The 21,909-nt window shown below is 43.7% G+C and overlaps 1 protein-coding gene across 4 annotated transcripts in view; it reads left to right on the top strand.

The window, feature by feature from the left end:
- LOC106611651 (disks large homolog 5) overlaps nt 1–19,988 on the top strand; it is a 129,688-nt gene extending 109,700 nt beyond the window's left edge. For 2 of the 4 annotated variants that reach the window (XM_045723543.1, XM_045723542.1), the window contains exons 20-33: nt 476–1,252; nt 1,497–1,617; nt 1,901–2,048; nt 2,243–2,370; nt 2,826–2,912; nt 3,163–3,340; nt 7,076–7,238; nt 8,630–8,763; nt 8,877–9,041; nt 9,325–9,514; nt 9,789–9,937; nt 10,809–10,979; nt 11,549–11,742; nt 12,000–13,343. In XM_045723543.1, coding sequence (XP_045579499.1) covers nt 476–1,252; nt 1,497–1,617; nt 1,901–2,048; nt 2,243–2,370; nt 2,826–2,912; nt 3,163–3,340; nt 7,076–7,238; nt 8,630–8,763; nt 8,877–9,041; nt 9,325–9,514; nt 9,789–9,937; nt 10,809–10,979; nt 11,549–11,742; nt 12,000–12,859 — 3,465 coding nt within the window. In that variant the 3' untranslated portion in view covers nt 12,860–13,343. Of the gene's footprint in view, nt 1–475; nt 1,253–1,496; nt 1,618–1,900; nt 2,049–2,242; nt 2,371–2,825; nt 2,913–3,162; nt 3,341–7,075; nt 7,239–8,629; nt 8,764–8,876; nt 9,042–9,324; nt 9,515–9,788; nt 9,938–10,808; nt 10,980–11,548; nt 11,743–11,999; nt 13,344–13,367; nt 13,512–13,804; nt 13,933–14,591; nt 14,702–18,019; nt 18,130–18,383 lie in introns of those variants that run through there. The other 2 variants (XM_045723553.1, XM_014212109.2) reach the window with 2 other exon arrangements.
- The last annotated feature ends 1,921 nt before the right edge of the window (nt 19,989–21,909 follow it).

The raw sequence follows: 21,909 nt of genomic DNA, 5'->3' as shown, positions 1-21,909 counted from the left end.
GAGGAATGGATGGATGGTTGGAGGGATGTGGAGGGAGGGGGAGGAATGGATGGATGGTTGGAGGGATGTGGAGGGAGGGGGAGGAATGGATGGATGGTTGGAGGGAGGGGGAGGAATGGATGGATGGTTGGAGGGATGTGGAGGGAGGGGGAGGAATGGATGGATGGTTGGAGGGATGTGGAGGGAGGGGGATGGATGGTTGGAGGGATGTGGAGGGAGGGGGAGGAATGGATGGATGGTTGGAGGGATGTGGAGGGAGGGGGAGGAATGGATGGATGGTTGGAGGGATGTGGAGGGAGGGGGAGGAATGGATGGATGGTTGGAGGGATGTGGAGGGAGGGGGAGGAATGGATGCATGTCAAGTAGTTTTTTTCTAAATAGCTCCTGAATGTTATTGTTTTTGATGTGTGCTGTAATGTTATGTGTGTAAGACTGTAACATATCAATTTCCACCCTGGGGTTATATTCTATTCAGAGCACGCTGCTGGACAGAGACAGAGGAGGAGACAGAGACAGAGGAGGAGAGGAAGGACACACCACTACTCCAGAGAGAGAGAAGCCGAGCGGAGGCACCTGGCCTAAAGTCTTGGTGGGCGCGTCCATCCTCGAGTGTGCCCAGCTCTCCATCTATAAGAAGCCCAAGCAGAGGAAGTCCATCTTCGACGCAGACACCTTCAAACGGCCCGAGGCGTCCTCCAAACTGGACTACCTCTCCTTGTCCCAGCTATCAAAACACTCCCCGCAGGACTCTCAGTCTGAGGTGGGGCCAGGGGTGGGGATAGGGCAGACCCCTCCCACCCCGCCTCAGAGGAGCGATTCGTTCAGGTTCAAACACCGCCAGCAGACCAGCTCTGCCTCGGACTCCACCATCACCACAGGGACAGGCACCCCTCCAACCACCCCGGGCCAGGCCCCATGTGTTCTACCCCTGGTGGGCAAACAACAGGAGGGGGGGGGGCTGGAGGGTCGAGACAGAGATAGGGAAAGGGACAGAGATGGGGAAAGAGACAGAGAGAGGGACCGAGACAGAGAAAATCGTGACAGAGACGGGGACAGTGAGAAGCAAAATTACTACATAGACCCTCCTGGAGAGGGGATGCAGCCAATCATCAGCTCCAGGAAGTCATGTGATGAGGATGTCAGCAGGCAGAGGGGGGAGGAGCTGGACAGGGACAGGAGAAGGTACCGTCCCAAATCAGCCCCTGCGTTACGCCGGAACATGACCCCTCTACACATCCACATCCCTATCCAGGTAATTAACATTCCTGATTGATTGATTGGTTGATTGGTTGATTAATTAATTGAGCCCTGTGGCTGTGCTTAGCCAAACTTTCCAAGTTTCCTTTTGGTACGATGTTGATATTCTTATTGATTTGCCATTACACGCAACAAATATTCACTATGCAATAAACTCCTGCGTTTTCCATACGCTGCATGTAGTGTCAGTGTGTGTTACTAGAGCTGATAGTTCCTGTCCGTGTTTACTGTCCGTCCAGAGTTTCTCTAACGACGAGGCGTCTCCAGAGCCGGTGGACTTGGTGCGTTTCTCTCCCATGCGCTCTCATCGTTACAGCATGCCTGTGGTACCACCAGGATACAGCAGCACCATGACCGCACGTACGTCTCCTGTTACAGCCATCTATTAGATTATCATTAAACATGCATTTTCTTATCTTATTTTCTCCACTGTGTTTCAGTGCAGGTGTGATATTGCACCTGATCTCTTTCATTTCCTGTTTTCTTAACTCTTACTGGCCCTGATTTCACAGATAGCGTCTCTTTTGAATTATGATGATTGTGATCATGTCTTTTTTACCTTATTGCGTATAACATATAAGAGCTGTATGAGAGTGTCTGCTAAATGACTAAAATGTAAATGTCCTTGTTTTTGGTCATCCAGACCCCGGACACAGAGGTCTAGCCCCATGTCCTGCTGTCACCGCTGTGATGAGGAACCCAGTCTACACCGCCTGGAGCCATGATGTTCACACAAACCACAACTGTCCTCCTGCACCCACCTCAGGCAACCACTCACACTCTCACCCCAGGTAGATACCCCTCCTCAGTTCCAAGCCAATTCCAGGTATCCCAGGTCTGAATCAGTCCATGATTAGAAGGCAGTAATTAAAACATAAACTTAATGTCAACAATGTTCTTAATGGTCTAGATCTTACAATATAGCTCAACATAGACATGTCATAATTGGCTGCATGAATCTGATGACTGTGTTCTTCTCCTATAGTCCCCAGCACCAAGGTCGTCTGAGCCTGGATTTGAGCCACAAGCGGTCTGGTGACTTAACGTCAGATTCATCGCCCTGTAGCCAGACACCACACAGCACCAACTCCCTGCCCTCCAGTACCAGACTGGGTCAGTGAACGAACAAATTAATGAACAAGTGAACGAACAAATGAACGAATAAATGAATGAATAAATGATTGAATAGAAAATAAAATACTTTATTCAGTTGAAGATAATTAGATTTTTAAATTATGAGCACAGCAATCATTTACATTTTAGTCATTTAGCAGACGCTCTTATCAGAGTGACTTACAGAGGTGAGTGGATACATTTTAAACTTTCTTTTACTGGTCCCCCTTGGGATTCGAACCCACAACCCTGGAGTTGCATGCATCTACCAACTGAGCCACACGGGATCATACATGCAGTGCTTTTACTATCGTTACAATCAGTGTATGGTCTTTCATGGCATGAATGATATTAGATTTTCAATTGTCTTACCGCGCTAAGATAGAGGTAGTTATTACTGTTAGTCTGTATGTTACTACTGGTAACTCGCCTCCATCTGTTTATGTTCTTGACAGGTTCCTCTGGTAATTTACATTTCCGGCACGAGCGTATTAAAATCCCCCCTACTCGATACCCACGGTCTGTTGCAGGGTGTGGTAGAGGTAGGTTGTCTATGTCTCTTGCTGCTATTTACACTCCTCCGACAGTAAGCTTATTGAATTATGAATGTATGTATTGAATAGATTTTCAGGAATGTATTTGAAGGGATTCAATTAAAAAAGTAGCAGTTATTTACCTAGAAAGTACATGGGCAAATGGATTACCACACAGTAATAACCTGTGAGTAACTTAGTTTCTCCTCCCTCTCTTTTCTTCCACCATGTCACCCTCCTCTCGCCGTCCCCCCACCAGGGTCGTTGTCCCACTCAGAGTGCAGCTCTCTGTCCCACTCCACTCCTCCCATGTCCCCCGCCAATCTAGAGACAGCATCCTTTGCCAGCAGCCAATCACAGAGTTCTATCTCCACCAGCGCCACCCAGCCCAGGATATCAGTCAGCCCGGCTTTAATTGGGGACCGACGGAAGGACAGGTGCTAACATGCACGCACAAACGCACACACACAGCCACACGTGCGCGCATGCACACGCGCATCATCACACTAGAGTCCTACATGGGTCAGTTCTTTTGGAGCCACACCTGCCCCGTGCCGGCTACATCAATTCCGAGCCCCACCCATTACCCCACATCAGGACAGATTCTTCTCTGCAACCCGACCCACCCGCATAGCATTGTTTCGAGAGCTGATCTGTGACCTGCAAAATAATGTACATTTAATTGTTTTTATGACTCCAGAGTAGTAGGCTATTATTCCCCTTCCCTGCATTAATTAATTTGTCTGCATGTCTATTCAACATTTGAATAAAAGGAAACCAATATTTTATTTCCTTCATAATGCGATGCAGCACATTGACAAATCAAATCGACTTCTAATTAGCCTTCTTACCTAATGAAAGCCTATAGCCGACATACAAAACAATACCTCTACATTCAATATGTTTTCAGATAATCAAATCGTTTCATTGAAACTTAAATGAACAATTCCCAGAATCTAATATAGCCTACAAAAATACATGCATTTAGTTGGCTATACTCAATCTTTCACCAGCTGCATCCGTTTAAACTTTATATGATCTGTGTGTGTATGGTCTAAATGAACAAACTGATAATGAACAGAATTATTGGAAACAAATACCTTCTGGGCACTTTTTGCAGGCTGTGTAAGCTACCCATCTACCCGGTTGCTCTCCTTGTGTACAGTGACTCCAAAATCCTTCCTAACCAGCACCTGTTTCCACAATGGTGTATTCCACCATCATAACCTATCTTCTTATTTATCTGGTTACATTAGCCATTTTCAAGTGAGCTAGGCTAGCTAGGGAAAGAAAACATGTCAATGTATTGTCACGTGGGGTAGCGGGACGGAACATAGCTCTGCACGTGGACAAATTAGAATGTTTCAGCACCGCACAAAGAGACAGTCCCTGCTCTACACGCTCTCACTGCGTGGCTGGTAGCCTACTGCCTGCCTCACCACTCACAGAATGGAATTCACAACACAATGCAACACAACAAGCTCCTGGGTTTGTAAAAAATCTATATATTTTGATTTAAGACCTTTCCGACCCGCAATATAATTGTTCTGAACCGCGAGCCAACCCACGGGTTGAAAGAATGTTTTCGCTCTAACCGCCAGGGGATTGTTTTGCTGGTCACCCGCGGGGAAGCGTGGGTTTCTGACCCGATGCAGGACTCTAAAACACACACACACACACACACACACACACACACACACACACACACACACACCTGCTTTGAGGTACCATCCCCCATCACGTTGACTGTTACCTGTTGCCTCATTAGTCAATGGAACATGTTGATATATACATCCCATCTGTCTCTCTTCTGTTTGTCTTTGTCTCTCGTCTGTCTGTCTGTGAGTTGATGCTGATCTAGTGTTAGTGATGCAGTAAACATCACTGTCTGGAAGCTGTGTCCCACGTCGTGTGTGGCAGGCACGGCTCCATCTTCTATCACTTTATCTGTAAACTGTCTTTTCTTCCCCCTTGTCTATCTGGAGCTCTCTCTGAATATTACCTGCATCCTCTTCTTTCTGTGTGATTTTACTCTTCGCTCCCTTTCCCTTTCTTGCTTTCCCCCCTTTGCCTCATCACTCTTTTTCCGTCTTCCCCTCTTTCTTCTCTTCCCTCTTTTCCCCTTTCCCTCTGTTCCTCTCCTCTCCTTGCCCTCTTTCCCTCTCTTCACCCTCTCTGTGGGATTTTCTTCCCTGTATTTCCCCCTTTCCCTCTCTTTCCCTGTCTTTCCCTCTCTTTCCCTGTCTTTCCTTCTCTTCTGTCTTTCCCTGTCTTTCCTTCTCTTCCCTGTCTTTCCCCCTTTCCCTCTCTTTCCCTGTCTTTCCCTCTCTTTCCCTCTCTTTCCCTCTCTTTCCCTGTCTTTCCCTGTCTTTCCCTCTCTTTCCCTGTCTTTCCCTCTCTTTCCCTGTCTTTCCTTCTCTTCCCTGTCTTTCCCTCTCTTTCCCTGTCTTTCCTACTCTTTCCTACTCTTTCCCTGTCTTTCCCTCTCTTTCCCTGTCTTTCCCTCTCTTTCCCTGTCTTTCCCTCTCTTTCCCTGTCTTTCCTTCTCTTCCCTGTCTTTCCTTCTCTTCCCTGTCTTTCCTTCTCTTCCCTGTCTTTCCTTCTCTTTCCCTGTCTTTCCCTCTCTTTCCCTGTCTTTCCCTGTCTTTCCCTGTCTTTCCTTCTCTTCCCTGTCTTTCCCTCTCTTTCCCTGTCTTTCCCTCTCTTTCCCTGTCTTTCCTTCTCTTCCCTGTCTTTCCCTGTCTTTCCCTGTCTTTCCCTCTCTTTCCCTGTCTTTCCCTCTCTTTCCCTGTCTTTCCTTCTCTTCCCTGTCTTTCCCTCTCTTTCCCTGTCTTTCCTTCTCTTCCCTGTCTTTCCTTCTCTTCCCTGTCTTTCCTTCTCTTCCCTGTCTTTCCTTCTCTTTCCCTGTCTTTCCCTCTCTTTCCCTGTCTTTCCTTCTCTTTCCCTGTCTTTCCCTCTCTTTCCCTGTCTTTCCCTCTCTTTCCCTGTCTTTCACCCTTTCCCTCTCTTTCCCTGTCTTTCCCTCTCTTTCCCTGTCTTTCCCTCTCTTTCCCTGTCTTTCCCTCTCTTTCCCTGTCTTTCCCTCTCTTTCCCTGTCTTTCCTTCTCTTTCCCTGTCTTTCCTACTCTTTCCCTGTCTTTCCTACTCTTTCCCTGTCTTTCCCTCTCTTTCCCTGTCTTTCCCTCTCTTTCCCTGTCTTTCCCTCTCTTTCCCTGTCTTTCCTTCTCTTTCCCTGTCTTTCCTTCTCTTTCCCTGTCTTTCCCTCTCTTTCCCTGTCTTTCCCTCTCTTTCCCTGTCTTTCCCTCTTACCCTGTCTTTCCCCCTCTTTCCCTCTCCTCCCTATCCCATCTCTCTTCCCTCCCTCGCTTCATCTCTGCTCTAGATATCTGTTCTATAACAGATCCTTTCTCCACCTGCCTCTGACTGTTAGGCCCAGGTTCTCCTCATTACGGAGCTTGAGGTTTGTTCTACACTAGTCAGGCACGCAGAAATGGGTGCCTCTTGAGTCTTGATTTTTCTAACACTTTTAAAGTACCTGCCTGTTTTATTTGTAATGCTTTAAGTAATATGGCTCAATTGATGACAGGAAGCATATAAGAATAAGGGGAAAAGCAATCAGTGTGCTTAAACTCCCCGAATTGTAAATTCTATGTAAATTCCCATGAATTCCAAAAAGTATTTTGTGCCACTTTGAAACTTCCTGGAATTTTGCAACGCTAATCCTTTGCATTTGAGAAGTCCTTAGTGAGTTGTTGAGACTAAGCTATAACATAAGAGAAAATACACATTATATTCCTTTAAAGTGTCTTCAGTGCTTTTCACTAGTTCCTTAAAATTGCATGTCGATGCTGTTGAATTTTGTCTGATCGCATGATTGGAACATGATCTGGAGCCTGCCTGGAACATCCTTTGTATGCGCAGCTTATGTTGTGTTGTAAAATGCTTTAACAGGAGGCATTCACATTCAGGCTAGTCAGTACTTTCCCTTATCATTTTCATTGGCCTTTGATATTTAGTATTATTTCAAAATTGTGCCAAAGTAAAACCACTTCTTGCATGAGGATGTTTTAACGGGATGGGTTGTGTGTGTGTGTGTGTGGTGTCATCTACAGTATGACGCTAAGTCAGTATTAGGTTTTGTAATGTTCTTCTTTCTGTTGGTCTCCTAAAAGGCCCTATCTGGAGGAGCCCCGTAACGTGACGGTACAGAAGGGGGCAGAACCGCTGGGCATCTCCATAGTGAGTGGGGAGAATGGGGGTGTGTTCGTGTCCAAGGTGACGGCAGGAAGCATTGCACACCAAGCGCGGCTGGAGTACGGGGACCAACTGCTGGAGGTATGTTTTCCTCACCTACTTTTTGGGTCATAGTCCCGTGTAGCTCAGTTAGTAGATCATTGGGCTTGCAACGCCAGGGTTGTTGGTTCAATTCCCACCGGGGACCAGTATGAAAATGTATGCTCTCACTACTGTAAGTCACTCTGGATAAGAGTGTCTGCTAAATGACTAAAATGTAAGAAAGTCATGATGGTAACCATCATGTTTTATTTTTGTATAGTAATTTCAGAAAACGTCCATAATATATCTGCAGTAATAATGAAATGATAGGGTTTCACAATGTTAAAAATTGCATAATGATGGTTCAGTCTTCCTATTGGTCAACGAAAGCCGGACCGGCTCTTATTGTTAAATTGGCAGGGTGCACCCCCCCACCCACCACGCTATTCCTTCAGCGTCACTCCCACAAGCAGAATCATCAATGGCAGAAATCGCCCTGCCATTACCTGGATGTTAGAATTCTATAATGTTTGCCTAATTTCAGTTTATGTGACAAAACAAGCAATTCATTGTGTACAGCATCATTGTACCATTTAAATCGCTATGAAATATAGGTTTTAATTTTGTATTGTCACCTGCAGCGGTGGCATTTCGCTACACCTGCGACCGATACATTTGATATAAAATATGTTGTTTTACAGGGTCAGCCATAGCAGTACGGCGCCCCTGGAGCAAATAAGGGTGAAGTGCCTTGCTCAAGGGCACATCGACAGATCTTTCATCTTGTCAGCTCTGGTATTCAAACCAGCAACCTTTCGGTTACTGGCACAACGCTCTAACCGCTAGGCTACCCAAATATTTTTTAAATAATGAAAAATATAGTATTTTCAGCTGTTTAGAGCTGGTGGATGATACTGTAAGTAAAGGACTCAAGCGCGAGTGGTTTCCACTAGATTCCACAGCCACAGAGTCTCTACCGTGTTGTGGGGAAACGGGATGGGGGGAGGGGCAGAGTTGTTTATTTTCAGCCTAAGTGTTCACCTAGCTTCCACATGGCTGAAACATTCTACATGTAGCACCTTTAACTCAAAAAACATGTTTAAATGCTATTTACCCACATTCTCAAACTTAATCTTACTCTCTCTCACCTTTCTCTCTCTCTCTCTCTCTCTCTCTCTCTCTCTCTCTCTCTCTCTCTCTCTCTCTCTCTCTCTCTCTCTCTCTCTATTCTATTCTATTCTATTCTATTCTATTCTATTCAATTCAATTCAAGGGGCTTTATTGGCATGGGAAACATGTGTTAACATTGCCAAAGCAAGTGAGGTAGATAATATACAAATGTGAAATAAACAATAAAAATTAAATTTCTCTCTTTCTGTCTCTTTCTCTCATCCCTCTCGCTCATCCCTCCCTCACACACTCACTCACTCAAACTGTTGTTGTTCTTTCAGTTTAATGGGATCAACTTGCGGAACGCCAACGAGCAGCAGGCGAGGCTTGTGATTGGTCAGCAGTGTGACACCATCACCATCCTGGCTCAGTACAACCCACACATGTTCCAGCTGGGAAACCACTCTCGCTCCAGGTAAGGGCACACACACACACACACACACACACACACACACACACACACACAGAGCTGGGAAACCTCTCTCGCTCCAGGTAATAGGAGACTGATTTTGATGACATTCTCTTCAGTTCTCGTATGGAGTCCATCAGTGGTCAGCCAACCCCCCAGCTCAGCGGAGCCACCACTCCAGACAATCACTCCGTCATCGACACCTTGAGTGAGCAAGACGAAGGGACCATGACACCACCTTCTAAACAGACCACCCCAGCCACCAGCCCTCACAGCTCCTTCAGGTACAGGATAACTCAGGTGGTCATAATATTGTAGAAATACATCAAATAAACAGCAGCTGTAGCATTCTGTTCCTTGGTGTTAGTTATTAATATGTATGGAACAAAGCATGGCCAAATTATTAAGTGGAAAGTGGTCATCGGGGTTTAAGTCAATTCCATTCATATTCAGTCAATGCAGGAAGTTGGAATTTGAGTTACGTTCCTGAATTGACCGAATTGAAATGATGGTAATTGGGTTGCCAGATAGACTCTGACTATGGGAGGCATATCCGTCTCTGTCCAGGCTATCCTCTCCAGGTGCAGGCTCTCGCAGGGCCCCAGAGGTGAGGCTGGTGCGGCTGAAGAAGCCCCAAGGAGAGCTGGGGGTGCAGCTCTGTGGAGGGAACCTGTATGGTATATATGTAGAGAGTCTGGAGGACGACAGCCCTGCCAAGTGTCCCGACGGACTGGTGCCTGGAGACCAAATACTGGAGGTACAGTATACAGCCGTATAGTATTGTATGGTGTAGTATAGAGGTAACCTGTATGGTACATATGTAGAGAGTTTGACAGGTATACATACAGACTTCCTGGGCCATGTGTAGCCCTGAAGTAGAGGCAGAGTTACTCCAACACATACCTTTTTATTTGCTAGCTACCTATTCCATTTTTTATGTACAGTTAATTTGATGTTAGCAAACTATTCAGTGATTCACAAATATTTTGTATTATTACTTTGCTCAATATTGAATGGATGTTTTTCAACAGTACAATGGTGTCAACATGAAGAATAAGACTGCGGAAGAGGCTTACCTGGAGATGTTGAAACCGGCTGAAACGGTCATGTTTAAAGTCCAACATCGTCTGGAGGAGCTCGCCATGCTCAAAGACTCACCAGGAGATGGTTTTTATATCAGGTACTAAAACTATGTTGTCACTCAGAAATGTTTTCATATCAGATTGCTGCACATATTTATTTTTGAAACATCACTTTCTACTGTAATCCTCTTCACGTATGGAGTCACATCGGGCCTGTAGTCAACATCTTACTACTGTAATCCTCTTCATGTATGGAGTCACATTGGGCCTGTAGTCAACATCTTACTACTGTAATCCTCTTCATGTATGGAGTCACATTGGGCCTGTAGTCAACATCTTACTACTGTAATCCTCTTCATGTATGGAGTCACATTGGGCCTGTAGTCAACATCTTACAACTGTAATCCTCTTCACGTATGGAGTCACATTGGGCCTGTAGTCAACATCTTACTACTGTAATCCTCTTCATGTATGGAGTCACTTTGGGCCTGTAGTCAACATCTTACTACTGTAATCCTCTTCGTGTATGGAGTCACATTGGGCCTGTAGTCAACATCTTACTACTGTAATCCTCTTCATGTATGGAGTCACATTGGGCCTGTAGTCAACATCTTACTACTGTAATCCTCTTCGTGTATGGAGTCACATCGGGCCTGTAGTCAACATCTTACTACTGTAATCCTCTTCACGTATGGAGTCACATTGGGCCTGTAGTCAACATCTTACTACTGTAATCCTCTTCATGTATGGAGTCACTTCGGGCCTGTAGTCAACATCTTACTACTGTAATCCTCTTCATGTATGGAGTCACATTGGGCCTGTAGTCAACATCCATCAGGTGCAAATAAACTGTACCTGGTTTTTACATGTCTATTCACTTTAACTGTACAATATCACTGCGTCCCCCGGAAAAGGATCTTTCCATTGTGTAAATGAACGTTAACCCATCTGTGTTCCTTCTCCTTTCAGAGCTCTTTATGAGCGAGTAGCAGAGATGGAGCTGGAGCTGAGTTTCAAGAAGGATGACATCCTGTACATTGAAGACACGCTACCAAAGGGCAACTTTGGCTTCTGGATGGCCTGGCAGTTAGATGAGAGCGCACGCAAGCTGGCACGAGGGCAGGTCCCCAGCAAATACATGTAAGTCATACTGTACCTGCCGTAAATAAACTTCAGGTAACAGTTATGTTGTCTGTTGAAATGTTGATACACAGAGATATTTAATGATTGCATTTGATTTTTGATGTGTGTATTTCTGCATTCTGCAGGGCTCATTTGTAAAAGAGACCTGGGTCTCAATATGACTCCCTGTTAAAATAAAGGTTAAAAAACACATGATAAGCCTTATTAAAATACTTTATTCATGCTTGTGCGTGCTTATAACATGTTTAAAAAGCATTATAAACTGGGTGGTTCAAGCGCTGAATTCTGATTGGCTGACAGCCATGGTATATCAGACCGTATACCACGGGTACGACAAAACATTTATTTTTACTGCTCTAATTACGTTGGTAACCAGTTTATAATAGCAATAAGGCACCTCAGGTATTGTTAATATACTACGGCTAAGGGTTGTATCCAGGTACTCCGCGTTCCGTCATCCGTAAGAACAGCCCTTAGCCGTGGTATATTGGCCATATACCACACCTTCATAGGCCTTATTGCTTCATTCAAACCCGTTGTACTGTGTATTCCCCTGTGTTTTTCAGAATGGACCAGGAGTTCTACAGGAGACACAGCATGCCTGATATGAAGGATGAGAGCGGTACTGCCAGTAAGACCCTATCGGCTGCCGCTCGCAGGTCCTTCTTCCGCAGGAAACAGAAGCACAAACGCTCTGGGTCTAAAGACGGGAAGGACCTAGTGGACGCCATCAGCACTGACTCACTGCCCATCATGGAGGGTGAGGAAGGACCATTCAAACCTTGCTGTACTGTAAATGATAACCGTGGAACATGTAGATTCTTGATTCATCTCATGTATGGTCATGTGTGACTCAGTTGGTGACAGGGCTCTACAGTGCGACCATTTCACCCGCATATGCGCCTAAATATTTTGCCGTGCGACCTGGAGTTTAGTGTTAATTTAGTAACACCAGTGCACGAGGTTAAAAATCACCCAGAGGATAATTGTTGCAATGATTACTTCACTGTACTGCAGCCCCTGAGCACCATGGAGAATACACTGAGCACCATGGAGAATACACTGAGCACCATGGAGAATACACTGAGCACCATGGAGAATACACTGAGCACCATGGAGAATACACTGAGCACCATGGAGAATACACTGAGCACCATGGAGAATACACTGAGCACCATGGAGAATACACTGAGCACCATGGAGAATACACTGAGCACCATGGAGAATACACTGAGCACCATGGAGAATACACTGAGCACCATGGAGAATACACTGAGCACCATGGAGAATACACTGAGCACCATGGAGAATACACTGAGCACCATGGAGAATACACTGAGCACCATGGAGAATACACTGAGCACCATGGAGAATACACTGAGCACCATGGAGAATACACTGAGCACCATGGAGAATACACTGAGCACCATGGAGAATACACTGAGCACCATGGAGAATACACTGAGCACCATGGAGAATACACTGAGCACCATGGAGAATACACTGAGCACCATGGAGAATACACTGAGCACCATGGAGAATACACTGAGCACCATGGACAATACACTGAGCACCATGGACAATACACTGAGCACCATGGAGAATACACTGAGCACCATGGAGAATACACTGAGCACCATGGAGAATACACTGAGCACCATGGACAATACACTGAGCACCATGGAGAATACACTGAGCACCATGGACAATACACTGAGCACCATGGACAATACACTGAGCACCATGGACAATACACTGAGCACCATGGACAATACACTGAGCACCATGGAGAATACACTGAGCACCATGGAGAATACACTGAGCACCATGGAGAATACACTGAGCACCATGGGAATACACTGAGCGCAGATTCATGACTGGCATGTTTGGACCATTACAACAAAGAAATCGGCTTGATACCTCAAATATTTCTCATTGTGCTCCTACTTTTCTTTGTGTGCTCCTACATTTTGTTCAACTTAGGCGCACACTCGCTGCTTGTAAAAAAAAAAATGAAAGGTCAGCGTAGAGCCCTGGGTAAGAGCACAGCTCTCGCAACACCAAGGTTTCCTGGTCCATTCCAACACGGTTCACATTCCCCATAATGTATGCACTTGCTTTGTACTGTAAGTTACTTTGGATAAAAGTGCCTCAAGTGGCATATGCTATTATTCATGTAGGTGCAAAGCTAGTTTTCCACTGCAGTGTTCATGATCTCTGTTTTGACACAGTGCTATAATGTCTAACTACCAGAGTGTCCAGGAGGTGGAGTGATCCATTCCCAGACCTGTGCTGGTTCTGGGGTTAGGGTTAGGGTATCATGTACATACACACTGTAGTTTTACATAATTCTGCTGATGGTTCTGTGTGTTGTCTATCTACCAGATGGTGTGAGCCTGGCCTACCAGAGGGTCCAGAAGGTAGAGTGTTCCAGCCCCAGACCAGTGCTGGTTCTGGGGCCCCTAGTGGAGGCTAACAAGGACATGCTGGTGAAGGAGGCCCCCGGGAGGTTCTGTCGGTGCCTACCTGGTGGGTTGTTATGTTGTGATAATGCTTTGTCATGTTATAACAGTGCTGTCATGTTATGATAATGCTATTTCATGTTAGAACATCGCTATGTCATGTTATAACAGTGCTATGCCATGTTATGATAATGCTATGTCATGCTATAACAGTGCTATGTCATGTTATGATAATGCTATGTCATGTTATGACAGGATTGTAAGTAAATTCAAATAAGTAAATTGATTGTCAATTATCATGTGTTATTTTATACAGACTCATGAAATACTGAAATGTGATTATTTTGTCTGTCCATTCAGAGGTGATGAAGGCATCTCAGCAGGCGATAGAACGAGGGGTGAAGGACTGCGTCTTCATCGACTTCAAACGAAGGAGCGGCCATTTTGATGTCACAACTGTTGCTTCCATCAAGGAAATCACAGAGAAGGTATATTTAGTTTATTTATTATTATTTATTTGCAGTTTAGTCTTATTGAGATAAAAACATATTTAGGAGAGAAACCAGTTCAGCATATTTTGTACATGTTACGGCTGTCGTAGAGAGGGGACCAAAGCGCAGCGTGGTAAGTGTTCATACTTTATTATAGATAACGAAACACTTAAACAAAAGAAACAACACGAAAGCCAACAGTTCTGTCAGGTCACTGAATAACAAAACAGAAAATAACTACCCACAAAACACAGGTGGGAAAAGGCTGCCTAAGTATGGTTCCCAATCAGAGACAACGATAGACAGCTGCCTCTGATTGGAAACCATACCTGGCCAAAACATAGAAATATAAATACATAGAATGCCCACCCCATATCACACCCTGACCTAACTAAACAGAGAAAAACCGCTCTCTCAGGTCAGGGCGTGACAGTACATAGACAGGACTAGTAAATATCTGAATTAATACATGACAGCTGCCATCCCATATCGTAACAGTGTGTATGTTATGTACAGTGTGACAAAACCTAACGAAATGGCTGTTATGTTTTGTCAGTTGATCTAATGATATGTCATTTTGGAAACATTCTTTGCTGTGCTGTCATTTCTCATGCAAACCCAACTGGTTAGATTCTGTTGTTGTTTCTATTTTGAAGGATTGTCACTGTTTACTTGACATTGCACCCCACGCCATTGAACGGCTTCACAGCGTTCACATCTACCCAATCGTCATTTTCATTCGCTACAAAAATGCAAAGCAGATAAAGTGAGTACTAGCCCCCATTCTACTACAAATACTTATTTTTGTGTGCTGCATTTTGAGACAATGACCTAACACCACTGCTATCAGAGTCATCTGGCCAAGCTATCACAGCTGCTTTCCCTCATGGAGTTCCTCTATTGAAATGTGAAAGCTCATGGATCTCCTTTAGTCTTCTTTAAACAACTCTTTTTTTAACCAATAACAATGCTATCAATCAATCAACCAACTGTATTTATAAAGCCCTTTTTACATCAGATCTTGTTACAAAGTGCTTATTCGGTAACTCTGCCGACACCACAAACAGCAAGCAAGCAAGCAGCAGCACATTACCTCATCTACTGCCACTTTCCAATATCCCTGCTGTTTTCACGGTTGACTTACAGAAGTCTATTATGTTTCATTGTATTTCAGTCTAGGTGCACTTTCATTACTATAACATTACAGAAATGATCTCCGATTCATTCCTATCACAGACACGTTCCAAAACAAATTCATCAAAGTCATCAAAATGTAATTAATCAGAAACGGCCCAAGCCGACACTCCTCTTGGGATAATTGTGATTCATTAGAGAAGATCTCTGGTTGGTATTTTCATTTGTAATCAGAGGGGAAGATTAAGTCTGCTGAACACACAGACATGCACACTCTCACACACAGACACAAACGCAGGCACAGACACGCCAGGGCTCAACGCTGACTTTTTTTACAAGGAGCACGTGTCTAAGTTGAAAAATGTAGGCGTGCACAAAGAAATTTAGGAGCACAATGAAAAATATTTGAGGTAATAAAGCTAGAATCCTTCATTTTTTTAGGCGCACTGTAGTGCCCTGCAGGCACTCACACTGTCTCACACATACTCGCACACATTCACAGAGACTAGTGCAGTGCGGCAGTGGACATGGAGAGGATCTGATTGAACTAAGCCTTCTCTGTCATCAACTGAGTGCCAGCTGTCCCTGGGATGGGAGGAGAGGCTGAGCCCAATAGCTCTGTGGTGGGCTGCGGGGGCGTCTAGCTGAGCTATCCCTGTGACTGAGAGGTTGAAACCTGGGCCTGTCTCTTCCAGCTTTGAGCTTTGTACTGGGGGCTGCTCGTCTCTGTCTCTGAGAGAGAGCGAGAGAGGCTGGAGGCTGGACCCTACAGTACACTCTCAGCTACTTGGCTAAGCCCTCGCTGCTCTTCACTCACTCCACACTACCAGCAACCAGTAGAGATCAATCATCTCATATAAACACGTGAATAATACAGTGAGGGAAAAACGTATTTGATCCCCAGCTGATTTTGTACGTTTGCCCACTGACAAAGAAATGATCAGTCTATAATTTTAATGGTAGGTTTATTTGAACAGTGAGAGACAGAATAACAACAACAAAAAATCCAGAAAAACGCATGTCAAAAATGTTATAAAATGATTTGCATTTTAATGAGAGAAATAAGTATTTGACCCCTCTGCAAAACATGACTTAGTACTTGGTGGCAAAACCCTTGTTGGCAATCACAGAGGTTAGACGTTTCTTGTAGTTGGCCACCAGGTTTGCACACGTCAGGAGGGATTTTGTCCCACTCCTCTTTGCAGATCTTCTCCAAGTCATTAAGGTTTCGAGGCTGACGTTTGGCAACTCGAACCTTCAGCTCCCTCCACAGATTTTTCTATGGGATTAAGGTCTGGAGACTGGCTAGGCCACTCCAGGACCTTAATGTGCTTCTTCTTGAGCCACTCCTTTGTTGCCTTGGCCGTGTGTTTTGGGTCATCGTCATGCTGGAATACCCATCCACGACCCATTTTCAATGCCCGGGCTGAGGGAAGGAGGCTCTCACCCAAGATTTGACGGTACATGCCCCCGTCCATCGTCCCTTTGATGCGGTGAAGTTGTCCTGTCCCCTTAGCAGAAAAACACCCCCAAAGCATAATGTTTCCACCTCCATGTTTGACGGTGGGGATGGGGTTCTTGGGGTCATAGGCAGCATTCCTCCTCCTCCTAACACGGCGAGTTGAGTTGATGCCAAAGAGCTCCATTTTGGTCTCATCTGACCACAACACTTTCACCCAGTTGTCCTCTGAATCATTCAGATGTTCATTGGCAAACTGCAGAGGGGCATGTATATGTGCTTTCTTGAGCAGGGGGACCTTGCGGGCGCTGCAGGATTTCAGTCCTTCACGGCGTAGTGTGTTACCAATTGTTTTCTTGGTGACTATGGTCCCAGCTACCTTGAGATCATTGACAAGATCCTCCCGTGTAGTTCTGGGCTGATTCCTCACCGTTCTCATGATCATTGCAACTCCACGAGGTGAGATCTTGCATGGAGCCCCAGGCCGAGGGAGATTGATAGTTCTTTTGTGTTTCTTCCATTTGCGAATAATCGCACCAACTGTTGTCACCTTCTCACCAAGCTGCTTGGCGATGGTCTTGTAGCCCATTCCGGCCTGTGTAGGTCTACAATCTTGTCCCTGACATCCTTGGAGTGCTCTTTGGTCTTCGCCATGGTGGAGAGTTTGGAATCTGATTGATTGATTGCTTCTGTGGACAGGTGTCTTTTTATTCAGGTAACAAGCTGAGATTAGGAGCACTCCCTTTAAGAGTGTGCTCCTAATCTCAGCTCGTTACCTGTATAAAAGACACCTGGGAGCCAGAAATCTTTCTGATTGAGAGGGGGTCAAATACTTATTTCCCTCATTAAAATGCAAATCAATTTATAACATTTTTTACATGCGTATTTCTGGATTTTTTTGTTTTTATTCTGTCTCTCACTGTTCAAATAAACCTACCATTAAAATTATAGACTGATCATTTCTTTGTCAGTGGGCAAACATACAAAATCAGCAGGGGATCAAATACTTTTTTCCCTCACTGTATGTCTATGGCAGATGCCTTTGAGAGTGAGCGAGAGAGAGAACCAAACCATGAACCACTCCCTGACTTTCTATCCGTTGGATGGTGTCATATAGTCAATATGTAGACTGTAGGCCAGGCAGGGAAAGGAAACAGCAGGTCAGGTCAGGAGCAGACAGATCACAGACACGAGAAGCTCATTAACCCAGTTGTCACCCTGTGTGCCTGTTTTAAGTTTGACTGTACTTACCGCTCAGTTCGTACAGCACTATTACTCATCAAAACTGCAATTATAGTGAAGAGCAGAGACAGTCTTTCTTTTTTGTCATTGCTGTCATGTTGATTGGCTTCTATGCACTTAATTAGGGGTAATTTTGTTGCCATGCCACCACAGTCTCTGTGCGATATCAACTGTGTGCCATGTCACCTCTTTTTTTAATGAACTGAAATATTTGATATTTAATATGATTTTGTTCTTTCCTTCATTCAGAGAACAGAAGGATCCTCTATACTTGCGGGATAAAGTCTCTCAGAAACATTCCAAGGAGCAGTTTGAGATGGCACAGAAAACTGAACAGGAGTACAGCAAGGTCTTTACAGGTTAGTATTATGTTAATATCATATAATAACATTCAGTTTGTTGCTATGTGAGAAGGCCTGTCCTATGTACCTACAGTCTGGAGTCAGACTCCAGGCCTCATATTCATAAATTGTCTCAGAGTAGGAGTGCTGAACTAAGATCAGGTTTGCCTGTTGGTTCATAATGAGTAAAGTTACATAGACAGAACCGGACCAGATCTTCTACTCTGAGACAGTAATGGCCCAGATTTGACAACAGTTTTTTTGTGTCGCAGGTATCGTCCAAGGAGGAAGCCTGTCCTACATTTGCACTCAGATCATGACTATAGTGGACCAAGAACAAAGTAAAGTCCTATGGATTCCTGACGGAGCTTTCTAGAAGGTTTGTAGGTGCTTCTATCTATGTAACACTTCAACCCTTAACAAGGAAGGTTTGGTATTATACACTTATCCACAGCTAAATGGTAAAAACTAGTCAACAATATCACATCACTGTTGTTATAATAATCAACTGTGAGGTTGCATCCCAAATAGCACCATATTCCCTATGTAGTGCACTACTTCCCCACTATATATAGGGAATAGGGTGCTATTTGGGATGCAATCTCTGATACACTCTCAACATAATAACACTTATCTGAAAGATGAAGATTCATATAGCACTGATTTTTCTCACACCCCACGAATAGAAGTAATAATCCCACAATAATGGTGATGTCATAGTGATGCTGTATACTTCAGACAGGCCTAGAGATTCGTTTACACTAGTATTTAATATTGTAATGCTTTTTTACTTGAATGTTTTTCCCTTAACTCCACTATGGTACTCCTTGACTCTTCCTGTTCCTATGGTTCTCAATCATATGTCAGAATAGAAGTTGATGCATGGAATAGAAAAAAAACACATTTTAGACTTGTCTCAGACCTGTTTGTGCTGTAGTTGTTATCAGGATGTCACAACGGATCTGGGATCAGTCTAGAAGACCATGTAATAACCATGATGAACTATAGCTATGGCAACAGGCTCAACATGGGTGCAGCAAGTTTTTCTTAACAGAATGGAATGAACCACTGTGTTCTCATCTTTATGTATGTTTTCTTTGTCATTTAAATTCTCTAATCCCAATCTAATAATGTTGGTTATGAACCTTCCTTTATAGCCTACAAATGTAGCAGTTAGTGACCAGAAATTATTGTGTATGTTGTATTTTTCCCCTCTGTTGTTTGTCATATAATTTACATATTTAAAGACAAAAATGTATGACAAATTTGCATGATTCTTTTTTTTATTTTTTAAGTTGATGTAAATGACAGACTTTGTCTTAATGTTTATTTTGTAATTCATGAATAAGCCACAGACGTTTGTTTTACAACCCACTTACTGTTCTCAATGCAAAATTCCAGGTTATATATGTTTCCTTCTGTATGTTGTGCCAAACTACACAAATTTGTTTTGCACCATTTATCCTTCAACCTAGTAATGCTTGAACACTAAGAAATTCAATAATACTTTACCGTAGGTACGATAGTTTCACCATGAGAAAATGTATGTGTTGTAGAGTTGTTCTAATGTTCCTAACATTTCATACATTTCCTAATGGGCATCTTTCTATTACCCGAAATGTAGAATTTAAAAAAGGGATATTTTATTTCTGATCTAGGGGTTTGAATGTACCAAACTAAAAGAGGATGAATTCATTGATTTCAGCATTATGATGAACTGGTAAATTACTTTTCCTTTTTTTTTCTATAATATTTCATCTTCTCATGTTGGTTGAAACACGAAAGTAGACTATAGATATAACTTCACTTCTCAATGAAATTATATTATTTGTATCAAATGTTAAGAAAAATAAATACATGTGGGGAACGTTGTCCAATTGATTTGTTTTAATTGTAATTTACATTTACATTGTACCATTACACACAAACAAAAGCGTTCACCACAAGGCCAACTACCTCCTGAGACGAGGGACTCCGCTGAAACTCAGCACCTGCATATGTGAACTGGCACATTTGGAGCGTGTCAGGTATACACCATACACAGACATGCATATTTTTATCACAATTTTCTTAATTGACTGATAAAGATTTGTCTAGTTGTTTTTCTGGATGGTGTTATTGTCACGTCCTGACCAGTAAAAGGGGTTGTTTGTTATTATAGTTTGGTCAGGGCGTGGCAGGGGGTGTTTGTTTAGGGTGTTTCGGGGTTTTTTGGTTTATGTTAGTGTATTTCTATGTTCGTTCTAGGTTTTCTATTTCTATGTCTAGTTTATTGGTTTGACCTTCAATTGAAGGCAGCTGTTTCTCGTTGCCTCTAATTGAAGGTCCTATTCAATAGGGGTGTTTTGTCTATGGGATTTGTGGGTAGTTGTTCCAAGTGTAGCTGTGTGCCTCACAGGACTGTTTCTTCGTTGTTGTTTTGGTTAAGTGTTTATTTTGGTTTTCTTCGTAAATAAAGAAGATGAGTATTCACATTCCCGCTGCGCCTTGGTCCCATCCTTACGACGAACGTGACAGTTATTTGTGCTTGCACTCGCCTCTGGATTTGTGTTCATGCAGGAGTGGTTATAACATGGTGTGCTGAGGACCAAGAGTGACGAGCACTCTGATGGAAGTGTAATTGCAGGAGTAACCTTCCAAGAAAACTCACTCCTTGTCTGACATACACTCTGTCCCCTTTGCTACTAGTGTATTTGGACTGGTCTATAGAAGAAGACAATGTATCCATATTATTCTAAGATGAGTGTGTAATTATGCCCATTATCATGTCTGTATGATCTATCTACTGTTATGTCTCTGTTATATTCATATTTTTCACATATTTTTCACACTGGCCACCCCTCGGAGCCTGGTTCCTCTCTACCCGGCACAGCCAGAAGAGGACTGGCCACCCCTCGGAGCCTGGTTCCTCTCTACCCGGCACAGCCAGAAGTGGACTGGCCACCCCTCGGAGCCTGGTTCCCCTCCACCCGGCACAGCCAGAAGAGGACTGGCCACCCCTCAGAGCCTGGTTCCTCTAGGTTTCTTCCTAGGTTCCTGCCTTCTAGGGAGTTTTTGCTAGACACTGTGCTTCTGCCTCTGCATTGCTTGCTCTCTGGGGTTTTAGACTGGGTATCTGTGAAGCACTTTGTGACAAATGCTGATGTAAAAAGGGCTTTATAAAGTACATTTTGTTGATTGATTGATTGATTAAATGAATAGTCTATTTGTACTAACAGACATACTATACTCAAACACGGTACTACGTTATATAAAATGCAGTTCCCTAATTTGAAGACCAGGTGAGAGAGTAAAGTCCCAGGAATATCTAGTAGTAGCATAGCCAGAAATTATATTCACTTTCACAGGTGGGCAAAAATAACTAGCTGAAAGTCACACCCCCAATAAGCCACAAATATGACCGCATTGACGCATATGTCACTGTGTTTCTATGGATATCACTGCCTGCTTATATTTGTTGATTTAGCAAACAAGACAGCACATAATCCAGTCCCTTTATCACAGTCAACACGCCTATATTTTAGCTTTAAAAAACAAAAATTTCTCAGCCACATGGCAAAATGTGTAGAATAGCATGGTATTAGCTTTAAAACTGCACATATTCGCCTGCCCAATGACAGAATATGTAGAATTGCAGAAAATGTGCTTTAAAACATCATTTTCTCTCAGCCTAATGGCAGAATGTGTAGAATAGCATGGGATTAACTATAAAACTGCACATTTTTCTCTTTGCCCTAATTTGAAGACCAGGTGAGAGAGTAAAGTCAAATCAAAATCAAATTAAACTTTATTTGTCAC

Source organism: Salmo salar, chromosome ssa01 (genome assembly GCF_905237065.1).
Source record: "Salmo salar chromosome ssa01, Ssal_v3.1, whole genome shotgun sequence".
Lineage (NCBI taxonomy): Eukaryota > Metazoa > Chordata > Actinopteri > Salmoniformes > Salmonidae > Salmo > Salmo salar.
Note: the sequence above shows the minus strand (reverse complement) of the source record. Positions and strands in the feature narration are given on the sequence as shown.